Source organism: Podarcis cretensis (assembly GCF_951804945.1).
Source record: "Podarcis cretensis genome assembly, chromosome: Z".
In the NCBI taxonomy this organism is placed as follows: domain Eukaryota; kingdom Metazoa; phylum Chordata; class Lepidosauria; order Squamata; family Lacertidae; genus Podarcis; species Podarcis cretensis.
In genome coordinates, this window is record NC_137184.1 from 33,564,919 (window position 1) to 33,579,144 (window position 14,226).

A 14,226-nucleotide genomic window follows, 5' to 3' on the forward strand; every position below is an offset into this window, starting at 1 on the left:
CACACACACACACACACACACACACACACACACACCCTTCTCCAATGAGCTGTGCCTCATTCATATAGGAAAGTGAGCATACAGTTAGGCAGAACCCTGTTACCCTGACAACTTATAATTCATAGAGTTTGTTCTCTTTCAATGCACAAGAATAAAATGATAGATGTGGATGAAGAGAGCTCCCTGGCATATCAGGAGAGAAAAGGAACTTGTCGGGGGGGGGGGTAAGGCAGCTGAGCTTGGGATCCTTTTTCCTCCCCCCCCCCGCAACCACTCTTTCCCCGCTTGAAGTTTGAATTGCAAATAAAAATACACACATTTGTATTGCAGTTCATTCCCATCCCCCATGCTTCCCTCCCCTCACCCTCTTTATTAAAATAAATCTATCCTTGCCCTGGCTTCATCCAAGCATAAACTCAGGAATGAATTTGGTCCCCAGTGAACGTGTTGACAATAATTACTAACATTTCAGAAGCACTTCACAGCGGACAAAAATGCATTCTAATTCTCCCTACCTTTACCCTCGCTACAATGCTTGTGGCATAAGTCATGTGCACCGGAATCAAACTGGTAAATAGTTGGTTTTGGTTTTGATTCCATTTCTGCCAGCAAGAGCTTATTGGCCTGGCGTAGATGTTGTGCTTAATGATTGCTTAGTGTGCTGATAAGAAGCATCAGCAAGCCCTTTGGTGGGGGGTGTTCAACTAGTTAGTCCTGTTAGTGGAAAGCCATGCAAAGAGTTTCTCTACAGCAGTGGCTTCCCTCAGCTCTTCTCCCCTGTGGGCCCACTGCAGCCCCTGGGGGGGGGGATCCAGAACAGCATATGGAATCTTCAAGTTGAAAAGCACTTTTGTCATCGCACTATGTTGAATTCCTTCCATAGGTTTGTGTGATCCCCACTCTTTCTCCAGTGTGACGAAAAGAAGGAGTTTAGAAGGGTTTGCTTCCAGTTGAGATTAATCACAGCTTGCCTACGGTTTTATCAGAACTATTGTTAATGTAAATTTGGGGTCGCTAACATGGTGTCCTTCAGAATTTGTGGACTATAGCTCCCATTAGGGGTCAGGGATGATGCGAGCTGTAATACAGCAACATATGGAGGGCAGCACATTGCCCACCCCTGATCTATGGTTATTTGAAACAAGCAACCTTCAAAACATGGTTTGTGGTTGTTTAAACAAACCACAGTTAATACTGATCACAGTTTACGATTCAGATGACATGCTAAACTATGGTTAATCTAAATCAGGAAGGAAGGCTTCCAATCTATTCCTTGTGGCTGTCGACAAAGGTATGTTAGTAACCCATGTGATCAGAGAACATCAAGGCAGTTTAGGAGGATAACAGTGTTTCATGTTTTTTCTTCTTTCTCTTCCTTGCTGTACCATGCAAGCTCTAATTTCACTATGTTAACTTCATTTTTAGTTTTAAAATATAATTCTGTGCATTGGTGTCATTCTTATGCAGCCGAACCCCGCTGTTGTTTTGGTTAGCATTACCATAAGACTTTGGAACCCATTTCTCTGCAGTTGTTATGCTTCCGAATGCCAGTCGCAAGATGCAAAAGCCCCATTTCACTGCTGATTCAAAGAAAATGGCAATCTGCAGAAAACCCAATTTATATTTGCTCCAATTCAGTGGTAAAACACAGGTTTTCCCAGGAAAAGTGCTGGGGCATAAATACCTACTGCTTGAATTTGGGCTTGGAAAGCCCAGATCTGTGCCTAGAAAATGTGGAACAAAGGTGTGGATGAGCCCCTACAGTGCAGACTTTGCTCGTGAAAGAAAAAAGCCCCATTGCACTAGTGGGTGCCCTTATGCCAGCTTCCACTAGCAGTGCTTGTTAGTTAGAGCCCACTTATCATCTTAGTAGGGGAATTTCTTGTAGCTTCCCGCATGGAAAGGAGCTCTGCTTTTTTGAAGATGGTGCTTGCCACCTGCTGTTTTTACCAGGGCCAGTTCCTGCGCAATGTGCTCTCTGGAACAAAGGAAGCTGCCTTGCTTTGTGTCCAAACTATAAGTCCATCTACCTCAGTATTGTCTACTCCCAACCCCCCGTCCTACCTGCAGATTGAACCAGGGACCTTTTTGCATGCAAAGCAGTTGCTCTAACATTGTGCTATGGTTCCTCCCTAAAGGACTTTATGGATCCATTCCATGAGAAGTTTAAAGGGTAGCTACAACAAGCTGGCTGGTGCTGCTTGGAAAACTGGACTGGGCATTCTCATTTTAATGAAGTAAACTATGGCAGGCATCAGTGAACTGTGCTGTGCTGCTGGGGCCCTGGCAATTGCCTGTTGTTGATGCCAACCATGCACAAAGCATGCATATCTCTCTCTCTCTCTCTCTCTCTGTGTGTGTGTGTGTGTGTGTGTGCTTGCATTATATAGGTAGATCAACAGATTGATAGATCAATAGATATGCTTGCATTAAATATAGTAACAAAAAAAATTCTGCCTAATTAACTGGAAACCACTTTTTGTCTATCAAAATTGTTTTTAAATTGATTGTTTCCATTGATCAATTGGATAAACACTGCAGCCTTAATTACAACTCCCGTTTTAAGCATTGAATTGTTGAGGGGAAACCCACACAGGAACCTTTTGGTCCCTTTCCCAATTCTATGATTCTATTAGCTTGCTTGAATCAGTGCACCCATGAGGACTTGACGGATTGCACAATGGGTTCTGTGCATTTTGTTACATCCTTTCAGAGGATCTGATTATCCCCTTGCCCCAAAGCTCCCATTTTGTAAAAGAGATATAAGGAGTATGGCAATTATGAGCATGTCATGTAGACAGCTTCCATTCAGACAAGGAAATGAATATTTTTTTGTCTGCATTGCTCATGATATTCAACCACAATCTTCTAATTGCTGTGGTAGAGAAAATTGTGGCCTGCATCGTATTGTTCATTGCAGTCCAATATGGAGTTTGTCCTTTCCGTAGAAGAAATCTATTCATGTCTTTTGCTTTGCACCTACCATTAAACTAAACTGACAGTTTGGTGGTAGTTTACTGTGATTTGGTGGAAGAATTATTTAACTGCAGAAAAAGCTTTCCACACTTTTGGGAAAGGGACTAAAGAGAGAGTCTGGTATTGTAGGTTGACCTCTTGCATCATGGGCTTTGCTTCTGCTAAAAAGGCAAGTGTGTGTGTGTGTGTGTGTGTGTGTGTGTGTGTATTACAGATTGCCCAGATGTTTGATTATATGGAACTTGGTGTATGCAGCTCTTTCTCCCTGCCTCCCTCCATCCCTGCTTCATACCCCTGGAAGTGAGACTAAGCAGAAATTCGGGAGCCAGAAATCAAGAGCTGTGAGAAAGGCATCAGGACCATGGACAGAGTACAGGGGAGCTCTATGGCTACAGCCAGCAAGCAGGGATCCTTACGTGTTTCTCTGATGTTGTCTGCCTGTGGACCAAGTCCCAAGCTATCCCAGTTTGGTCCGCCAGGCTATTCCTGACAAATTATACCCATCTGCCCCATATCTGATGTCATGTGTGATGTCTAACCGGGGCAGGTTACCAATGAGCCTTCAAAGGAACACTTGAAGCTGCTGGTGTGATTGTTCCTTTGCTGGAGCAAGGTATGATAAAGCAGACCCCTGTTCCCTTCACAGACCTACAGTTCCCAGAGTGGTTTAACAGTTTAGCAGTCAATTCTTCACAGGCAACTCTGGGAATTGCAGGTCTATGAGGGGAATGTGGGAGTACCCTAGCAACTCTCAGCACCCCTAACAATCCGTGGGTCCCAAGATGCTTTGGGGGAAACCATGTTTATTTAAAGTGGTATGATATTGCAGATGGGCGGCCTTGGGCCAGTCACCACCTCTTAGCCCAACCTACTCATAGGGTAGTGTGAGGATAATGTAGAGAGGGGAAGAGCTGTATAGCTCACCTTGAGCAGCTTGGAGGAAAGATGGGATATAAATGCAATAATAGATAGAGATGGCTCCATATGCTTGATCTGCAAAGAGAATTCCTGATATGTCAAGGGATAAAGCCGAGGAAAAAAGAACTGCATCCAAGGGTTGCTGCTGAAAGTCTTGCCCTAATGAATGTCATGAGCATGATGTATTCATCAGAGAGCCGAAATGTCAACTATTAATCCTCCGGTGTGTTTTTAATCCAGCAAAACGTCGCTGTTTGGAGAAGTGTGATTGCTGCCTTAACTTTGTGGTGTGAATCTCAAAATCCTTACTTTTTAATTAATCTGTTTGGTCTTTCTGAATTGATTTCTCCCTCGCCTCCTGCCTTCTGTGCATGCTGGCTAAATCCTAGGTTTAAAGGGCTTCTGCAGGGATGTCTTTATTTTAAAAGGCTGCATTTGAAGGTCTTCCAGTTTTAGTGTGTCTCAGCCCAGGCTTTTCTCTCTCCTCTTTCCTGCATGCTGTTCTTGGTTCCGCGCAACATCCCGTGGTCGGTGGTCCACTTGGTTTCCATGGAGACCTGAAAAGGTCTTTGCAAACAGATGCATGCGTAATTCCCCAAGGCTTTGAAGTGTGAGCCATTTCCATGGCCCTCTTGTCCTGGTGGCCAGCAAAGAAATTTGCCAGGAAGAATTGCTGGCTGGGTTTTTTTTTTTTTTTGCGCTAACCTGTTTGATCAGGTTAGGAAGGGAATTTCCAAACCTATTTCAATATTCCAAACCTATTTCAATATGGAGGCAACATTGGAGGCAGGGGGGATTTCAGTCACCATCATGCAAGCATAGGATTGGTGACTGGTTAGCTGGGACCATGTGGGGAGGACAGCTAGACATTTAGCAATCTGCTGACCAGTCAGGAACATTACACTTGCTTGGTTACTGACTGAGGAGCCCATTGTGTTCACCAATACCTGATCTCTCTTAATGGCAAGACTCAAAACTTCTGTTCCTCCTAAGTCATCCTGCACGAAGGGTCTTGTTGTTCCTACTAAGAAACTGTTTCACTGGCTTCCAGTGTCTAGCTGTGTTCAACACAGGGTCTTCTAATTTTCATGGTTTATTCCAAACCTCCAGAAAGCAAAACTGTATTTTGGCTACTTCCACAACAGCTTCCTGTGGTCTGCCAGTTGAACTGCAGCTCCAATCCCCTCTGGCCATTGGTCATGTTGGCTGAAGGTGATGGGAGTTGGAGTCCAACAACATTGGAAGGGCCACAGTCCCCCCCCCCCAATATCTCTATTACTGAATTGAAAAAGAAAGTTCCTGAGTTTAAATTGGATGTTGGCTGTAATGAGACGAGTGGGGAAGTCCTTCTCAGGTAGCTTCTACATATAAAGCAAACAGGAAATAGGATTTTGACTTAACCTTAAGAAAAAATTATTGACAGTGTGAGTTGTTCAGTCATGGAGCAGACTGCCTCAGAAGGTGGTGGGACAGGTTTTTAAGCTAAGAGGTGAGGAACCTTTTTGTATCCACAGGCCAGATCTTTATCAGGATCAGCCTTGCAGGCCAAATTTGACTGCTTTACAAGTCTCCCCACTCTTCTTTTGAACTTCTGATCTCAGCACTTTAAAAGGAGAGTATGGCGAGACTTGCAAAGTCTTATATTTAAAATTCCTACATTAAATCAAGGCTGCTCCTCTTCTAGATGTTGCTGGCCCTGACCATTGACCATGGTGGCTGGGGATGATGGGAGTTGGGAGCCCAACAACATTTGGAGGGAATAGCAGAGATTGAAGCACTATGCAATATGTACTGCAGGGCTTGGAAAGGCTAGGATTGAGTATCCTTCCTTACTAACTGCCTACGTGTGCCCTGTCTGCTGTATTTGTGGTTGAGAAGCCATTTCCTGTCCATTCTGGTTGTTCTGCTGGAGATCCTTGGGCTTTTGCCTAGCTTGAGTCACTGGGAGAAGTGCAAGCCCCAGTGCTGTTGGAGTTGTGAGGGTTAAACTTTGGCTTTGCCAGCTTCAAAGCAGTGAATTGTAGTAGTTTATTTCCTGACTCTCTCTCCAGACTTATGGAACTATGAGTTGATTCAGCAAGACCGTGGTTCCCCTGAAGCAGTGTCCTTATAGAACAGCCTTTCCCAACCAGGTGCCCTTCAGATGTTTTATTATTATTTCATTGGTCCATTGAGCTCGGCAATGCGTACCTTGACTGGCAGCAGCAATCTAAGGGGTTTCAGACAGGAGCCTTTCTCAGCCCTACTTGGGAGATTCCAGCATTTGGACCTGGGACCTTCTAGCATTCAAACCAGATGCTGTATCACTGTCTTTGGGCTTTCCTTATATTCTTATGGCACCAGGGACTGAAGCTCTGGCAGCCATCAAAGCTGACAGTGCTGGATGCCATGGTGATGGGAGAGGGAGGGAAGAGCAGGAAAATCTCAGCTGATTGGTTGACTGGGCCTCTTATGCCATTAGACATGGGATCCCCTGCAATGGAGAGTGTGGCAAAGGAAAGGTAGGGGGTGGGAAATAAGGCAAAGCAGGTCTGAAACCAGTCATCTTGCAGCAGCTCTGCATGCCTGACACAGGAGTTTTTGGCTGGTTTCTTCTTTCTCAGCCCTTTGGTTGAATTCCTGACTCGCATTTCTCAGGCCACAAGCACAAAGCCCATGGCAGGTGCATGCAACACCATGTTCCTTGCAAATTGCCTGTTGCGAAAGATAGTCTTACAAGGATGTGAACATTTAAATATTGCATCTGTTCCGTGGGTTCCTTGCTCAGCTGCCGTGTCCTGTTAGGTGTTTCCTGTGCATTTAGTAACCTAGCCCGGGAGTTCTACTTAAGCATACCTCGTAATGTTCAGCTGCACTTCACTAGCAATCACAGGAGACCTCTATTTCTGTGCCATTGCAGGAGTTCAGAGATGTACATCTTGTGCTGAGCTGAATAGGTTGGATTGTTGTTGTACTTTGTCTCTTCCGATTACTCTGCTCTCACAGCGAAGGTGCTCCTGTGCCTTCCCTCCCACCCCAATATTGCCTCTAGTGGAGCTCTGGCTGTGATCTGCTCAAGCTTCCCTCCTTGTCCTCACTTTGTTCTGCAAGCTACAACACAGCTTAGGCTCGCAGGAGGATAAGAGCAAGAATCTTCTCTAATTTTCTGCACACCTTGGGGGCTGCCTCCAGTTCTGACTGCCTTGTTGAATGCCAAGCGCCAAGATCAATGAGTTGGAGTGGCTGCTCTCTTGTACTGGAAATAGCCCCCTTGTGACACCCTGGTGGAGAAAGCTTACCTTGCTCCCTACGGGATGGTGCAGATCCTGCCTGAGGCTTTTGACACTGAGCCATGGGGGTGCTTTGTGTTTTCAGACACAGCTCTGCAGAGTAAATCACTCTTCTTTCTTCCACCCAGCAGTTCGACATTCAAAGATCTGGAGGGGAACAGCCTGAAGGACAGCGGGCATGAGGAGAGTGACCAGACAGACAGTGAGCATGATGTCCAGCGCGGGCTGTACTGTGACACAGCTGTCAACGATGTTTTGAATACCAGCGTCACCTCCATGGGATCTCAGGTGCCTGAACAAGGTTTGTTGTGTCAGTTATTTTACAAATGCTACTTGTGATTAGTTTTTTTTTTTTTAGCACACAGGACCCATACAGATAGCCTGCTGTTGCTTATGAGCTGTTTTGCCTCTCCCTTTGCCCTGAGCCCATTGATGGTGCTGCTATGGAATGTTTGTGAACATTCTGACTGCTCAAGGAGAAGGTGCCTGCAAGTGACCATTAATGAAAACAATGCTGTTCTAAGGAAGGAAGGGAAAGGCCTGTGGAAAAGGCTCGTGACAGACCCGCAGGCAGCAAGGGTTGTTGGCAGGTAGGTTAGTGGGGAAGAGAGTGACATCCAGGAGGTGTGAAGCAGAAGACATGGAAACGAGTAAGCCAAAACCAAAAGGAGAAAGGACTGTTAGAAAAATATGTCTTCTGAATATCGCAATTGATCATTAAGCTAACCCACATCTGCCTGCAGATTCTGGCCTGTTTGTGATTTGACCCTATAGCTTAAGAATAATATGATGAACTAAAATTGTCGGTCAGTTGTCTATGCCACACAAATTTGCTGTTCCAGGAGATATTTGTGTTTACTTAACAAACATATATGGGCAGTATGTGTGATGTCTTTTATAAAGCTCACCACATTTTTACAACTATGGCAGTGGTGGCATCCAGGAGGAGTCATGACCAAAACAACAACAACAACAACACCACATCACAAAAAGGTGTGTGGGGGGAAGAACAAATTTTTGTGCATATGCTGATTTATATCCCTGGATGCAAATTTAGACATAATTAAATAGGAATACAACACATTTCATTTGCAGTGGGGAATACAGTAACAGATCTGCAGACTGTTAATGGGAAATGTCAAGGCCCCTCTGCCTCCTTCTTAACTTTAAACTGAACTTGGACTGGACTATTCCTTAAACAGACAACTGTCATCTGCAGACTAGGATACATTTTCACCCAAACTGCCAGGAGTCCTTTGTTTCTCAAAAAGGTTCTATCTGCTCTGGAAACTGTTCCACCTCTTACCTAGGACTGAGAGAGATCTACTCAGTGCATGCTCAGAGGCACTTTCCTCTTTATTTTTATGCACCCCGAGTGTGAATCCTGACACTCAGACTGTTTCTGGCATGAATCTCTGCTTGCCTGTATTCTGTTTGTCCTTCGGGGCCTCTCTGTCCTTTCCTTTGATGTCCCTCAGGCATTGATGGCTGGGATCCAGTTCTTCCAGACTGTGTCTATATGAGCAAGAACGCTGTCAGAGACTGAAAATGCACACCCATTCATAAAAAGAGATGCTTTAGAAGTGTAAAGCATCTGTTTCTCATCCTGACATGATGTTTTGAAACTGTTCTTCATGCCGCTTGACAAATGATGTTGGTTTGACCTGTTGCAAAATGTTCTTCTCGTAACTGGAAGTCCCAAGTGATCAATTTTGCCTGCTGCAGAGGCGTTATACAGCTCGGCTCAGGACCTTTTCTGAATCTGGTTTCCTCCCTTGGCTGTTGCAACTTTAGATCTTGCTGGATGAGGTTCAGAGAAGATGAGGAAGTGATTTATAAAGATGCGTTTTAGGGGAATATGCGAACTGCATTGTGCTTTGCACATGCCCCTCTCCATCTTCCATCCAAGCAAGCAAAATAAATTAACACAGCCCAAGGGCACTCAAATGTGGAGCAGAGCCAGTGAAGGGGTGTGGCCTCTAGGGAGGGGGTGTGGCCTTGGAAGTGCTAGTGTGGGCTGGGAGGGTCCTGGATGGAGTGACCTGGACAATCGTGTTTGGCTCCTAAGCCTGAGTTTCCCACCCCAATATACAGAAACAGCAAACTTAGCTGCTGAATTATGATGGCTATGTAATCAGAACAGGTGTAGTGAGAAACAAGAAGGAAGCGGTGGCACGAGAGCAGGTTTGCAGAAGTACAAAAAAATGTTTGTGTGTGAGGAATCTAAGGAGTGCCCCACAGAAAACCACCCCATTGAGGAGTGAGCGATGTTCAGTGACCACAGAATATTGGGTGTCTAGTGAAGTGGGGGTAGAGGAGAGAATTGAATAGTGTCTGAAAGAAGGTGTGGCTTGCTAAATTGGGATCATTACCACACTGCAACTTTTAGTTGCAAATCCCAGTTATGAAATGGATTCTACGTCTCAGGTTTTGAATGAGAAGTGAAAAAATATGCCATCTCCATATTTTTCTTTTTCTAGCAATCTGCATAGCTTGAACTTCATATGTACCAAGATCCTGCTTTCCACCTTATCCAGACATGCCTTAACAGTTCTGATCTGCAGTCAATTTGTAACCCAGGCACTAGACATACACATTCCAACCCCACATAATTTGTGCGGTGGAGCACATACATTTTGACAGTAGGGGTGAGGGACACGCAATTCCCTTCTGTTTCAAAGCTTCAGTATTTCCGTGTAAGAATTAACTCCACGGAAACTGAACATTTAGAAGACTGGAGGAAACCACTGGTTTTACAAAACAGGGATTGTTATAAAATAGGCTTTCACCATTTTATTAGAAAAGCATCTACAATAGGAATCTACAAAAAGATGAAGTTCTCCCCAGAAACTGGAAGTTGGTCATCTTCCTTTTTTTAAGAAAAACCCCCATAAACAAAACAAAACAAAACCTAAGCATTTAAAAACAACACCTCTTGTATCAAATGGAGGGAAGCAGTTATGTGAGTGCATGTACGAGTTAAAGATCTACCTTAGATCAGCTAACTCCCTCCAAGAAAGATTTCTTTAAAAAGACGACTCCCCCCTTCACCAATGAGTTTGCCTTTCCTGTCTGTGGGAGTGCCACTTCTTCTGTGATTTCCTCTCTTTACTTGAAACTATAATGAAGAGCTTTCAGTCAACAAGATTAAGCTCCCCAAACCATTTTGAGTTTCTCATGGGGTTGGGGGATAAGATTAACTGCAAGGTTCAAAGGCCTACTCTTAGATCAACTCAAGATTAAATTACAAAGGAAGTGATGCATTTTAAGAGATTTGCTGTAGTTATTGTTCATACCATATAATAACCAGAGTTATATGTGCCCTTGAGGAATAATTCAATCTGAAGCAAGAAGATGGGGGCTGGGGGGGTGGAGGAGGAATTATCCAGGGCCTGCAAACATTAAGTGTCTTGTAGGATTGTCAAGCCAATATTTGTAATTACCAGGGCCCTGCCCCTTCCTTTCAGCACGATACAAGGCATGTCTACTTCAGTCGTGGCTGGTGCCCATTGGGGCTGCTAGGGCAGCAGGCAGGGATCCTAGCAGTAGTTAGAGACAGAGCCAATGACAGGCCAAGCCAATTAATTATGGACAGGGCTTTTTTTCAACTGCCTGGAACTCACTTCCAGCATCTCTCAGCTGGGTGCCATTGCCATTATAAGAGAACAAGGGAGGTGTTCATGGTAAGTTCTGGTGCCTCTTTTTCTAGAAAAATAGTACTGATTATAGCTTTATTCCCATCCTCCACCATCCACACTAAGCTTAAGGAGGAGGAAGCTGACACGCAGTGCTGTCCTTAGACTGGATTGTAAGTAAGAAGGCAGATGAATGGGAGCTACCTGAGAGCAGAGGGAGGTTGGTGGAGCAGTGCCCCCGTTTGTCCTTATAGAGCAGCCTCCACTGGTCTACTTGGGAGAATGTTCCAGTGGTGTTCACTCATGCTTACTCCCAGGGAAGCACAAATATGTTTTTAGCCTTAGGCTCCCTTTCATTTGGCTGTGGAATGCATGACCTCTGGGAAGATGTGGCCAGGGAATACATTGGTGTGTGGCTTGTGAGTGTGAGCCCACCTTGAGGACTGCCTCTCCCCATATAAACCGTCCAGACTCTGCAGTCATCCTCTGAGGCCCTTCTGCTCCTCCACAAGAGGTCAGGAAGGTGGCCTTTTTCTGTGACAGCTCCATGTTTGTGGAATTCTCACCCTGGGGAATTTCCCCTGGTGCCTTCATTATACGTCTTTAGGCGCAAGGCAAAAATGTTCCTCTTCAACCAGGCCTTTGGCTGATAATAATTATTTTTTATGTGCATCTATCCTGTATGCTTAGCTTGTGAACCACCCTGATGTCTTCAGTTGAAAGGTGGTATATAAAGTTTAATAATAATAATAATAATAATAATAATAATAATAATAATAATAGATAAATACTCATCATTGAACACAGGAGGATATTTCTCTGAACAACCCTTATGGCTGTGGGCCTAGAATGGCAGCTAAATGGCAGCTGGATTAGGTTAGATCCACCACGACTGTTCTTAAGTTTCCATTGTCTCTTAGGAGAACCCTCCTCTCCTGATAATTTCTCCAATGCCCGCCCTGGGAAATAAGACAGCCCCACCAAGGAAGAAAAGCTGGCTGTGACCTAGGGAATCAAAGGGCTTCTTTCCCACACCGTCCAAACAGCAGAATGCTCCTTGCCGGAAGGAGAGGAAAGGTGCCTGAAACCTCAATTCCTGGGGTATTTTGGTGACATGACTTCAGTTGACCCTGTAAAACTTTCTAAATGGGAGTCCATGGCCATTACTTTCCAATTTACCACCACCAGCCATGCTTAATGGGCAAGCGGCAAGATCTCCTGTAATAATGTATTTTCTGGACAGCCTTCTTATGGGCAGAGATGAGAAAATTAAACATTTATAGATTTGTGCTATGGAAGTTTAAATTCTTTCCAGACCTAGACTGTTTCTGAAATAACTTAGCATTTATTATTCTCCTCTAAGAAAGGAAGGAAAAGTCTTTTAAAAAAAGAAAAGTTGGTGGGAAGGGGAGGGAGCAGGGAGACTGGGTCAGTGCCATCAGACCTCGAGACCCAAGCTGGTTCATGTTCTTGAGCAAGGCGCGCTCAGAGGGGAAACTTCTCCCTGAGTGGGCTCACCTCCTTGGTATTGTCATTCCTACCTCTTGGGCTTTTCCTCTAGGTTTAAACTCACCTCAAGGGGAGCTGAGACGGCTGCTTCTTGCTTCTGTTAGTTTTTGCAAACTTATTTTGCTGTTGCAAATTGTGTTGAACAGCAAGTAATTTGTAAACTATCTAGGGAGTTTGCAGAAGGCGATAGAGAAATTAACATTAAAACTATGAAGGATTCGGATGGGCCTTTAATGATTTTTCAAAAATGGTCACAAATACGACTGCTGATGACCCGCTTCTGACCGAGATATATGAGCTGACTGTAGCTATTGACTGGTGGGAAGGTATTTCTTCTCCATGCTCAGAAACACTCTTGTTGTATCTCTTCTTCCTCCTCACCTCCATCTCCCAACCCCACACCTGATGTTTCAGGATTGGTTTCTGCCACTGATACTTTGGTAGTAGTTTTTTTTAAAAATGAAGCACTTGTGAGATTATTGTAGAGCTAGTGTGTTAGAAACTGGACTTGCATATCTGGGGAAACCTGTTTTGTATTTTGTATTTTCTTCATGAGTGGAGCAAGTTGTCCTTTTTTGTGCATACTACTTTTACAAGTGAGACCTGCAATAAAAGGTTGCAGTTCACCACCAGCCATTCCCTTCTTCACAGTACTCCATTACACCAAACCTCTCACCTGATTTTCACTCTCTCCCAATCAATCAGCATTTCATGGCGATTGAGCATGCTCAGGTCTCATTGGGCTGTTTTTGAGGTTCCGTTGTTCATATTTTCCCCTCCACTCTAAAGCTATTTTGTAATTCTGAAAGCCTTTCAGTTCTCTTGAGTCTGTTGCTACCTCCCTGGACATTGGAAATGCATTTACGTCAATGGAAGCCTCGTTTGTGGCAGTCTCCCCTAACCTCCAGGTGTTTTGGATTGCATTTCCCATCATCCCTGACCATTGTCCCTGATGCCTAGGGCTCATGGGAGTTGTAATCCATTGCATCTGGAGGACACAAGGCTTGGGGAAGCAGGTTTGATTGTATGGCCATCTGGAACATTGCAGGACAAAGAACCCAAAGAGAACTGTGCACATTAATTCCACCAATCCAGAAGGGCTTTGGACTTTCCTCCAACATGCCATGAGTTGCTTCCAGAACTAATTCCCTCTGTGCTGTGCCTTTTTGTGCTTGTGAACAAATATTTCATCATGAAGCGAAAGCACCTGTAAATTGAAGCTGCTGACGGGTCTCAAAAGCTTTCTCATAAGAACTGCTACTGCTGCTGTCTCTCAGCTAATATTGCATAGAGGAGGTGCAAAACACTTTAATGTATTCCGTGCAAATATTATGTAAATTACATTTAGGTGTGAATGAGATATGCAAATACGCTGTGCTTCTGCAGACTCTTACAGCTTTCTAACGGGAACCTGGGTGGTGATCCCCATTGCCCTCACCTCCTTTCATCTAACTGCTGCTCTCATGACTCTGAATCCAGAAGATTTGCATAAAGTACTTTTTTATTGCCAAACACAGGTGTGCTCACAATACAGTAGAGTCACATCTTCAGTGGAGGTTCCAAGGCCAGCAGGTAAGGCAGATATTACATGTAGCCAAAAGTATCTTACCAGATTTTCAAAATTACATCATTTGCAGCACCTTCCTTGGTCCCAGTGCTGGCAGACAAGGCGGTGGGATGTCCTGTGGGGAGGGCCTTCCCTGTGTCTCTGCTTGCCTCCCTTCACTCCTCCACATGCGAGTGACTAGCAGAAGTGAGGAAGAGGGAGGCAAAAAGAAGAAAAGGACTGGAGTTGATAGTGGGCTCTTAACTTCTTCCTTTTTTAAAGCTTCAGCATTCCTTATTCCTCACTACTCCTGTTTCGTTTTGCTAAGCTGCATTACATTACTCATTGTTTGTGCTGGTAAAAGGTTGCATTT

The 14,226-nt window shown here is 44.5% G+C and overlaps 1 protein-coding gene across 2 annotated transcripts in view; it reads left to right on the forward strand.

The window, feature by feature from the left end:
* PCDH19 (protocadherin 19) overlaps positions 1–14,226 on the forward strand; it is a 133,561-nt gene that overhangs the window by 71,455 nt on the left and 47,880 nt on the right. The window contains exon 4 of one of the 2 annotated variants that reach the window (XM_079962401.1): positions 7,292–7,464. In XM_079962401.1, coding sequence (XP_079818527.1) covers positions 7,292–7,464 — 173 coding nt within the window. The remainder of the gene's footprint in view (positions 1–7,291; positions 7,465–14,226) is intronic. The other variant, XM_079962402.1, reaches the window with a different exon arrangement.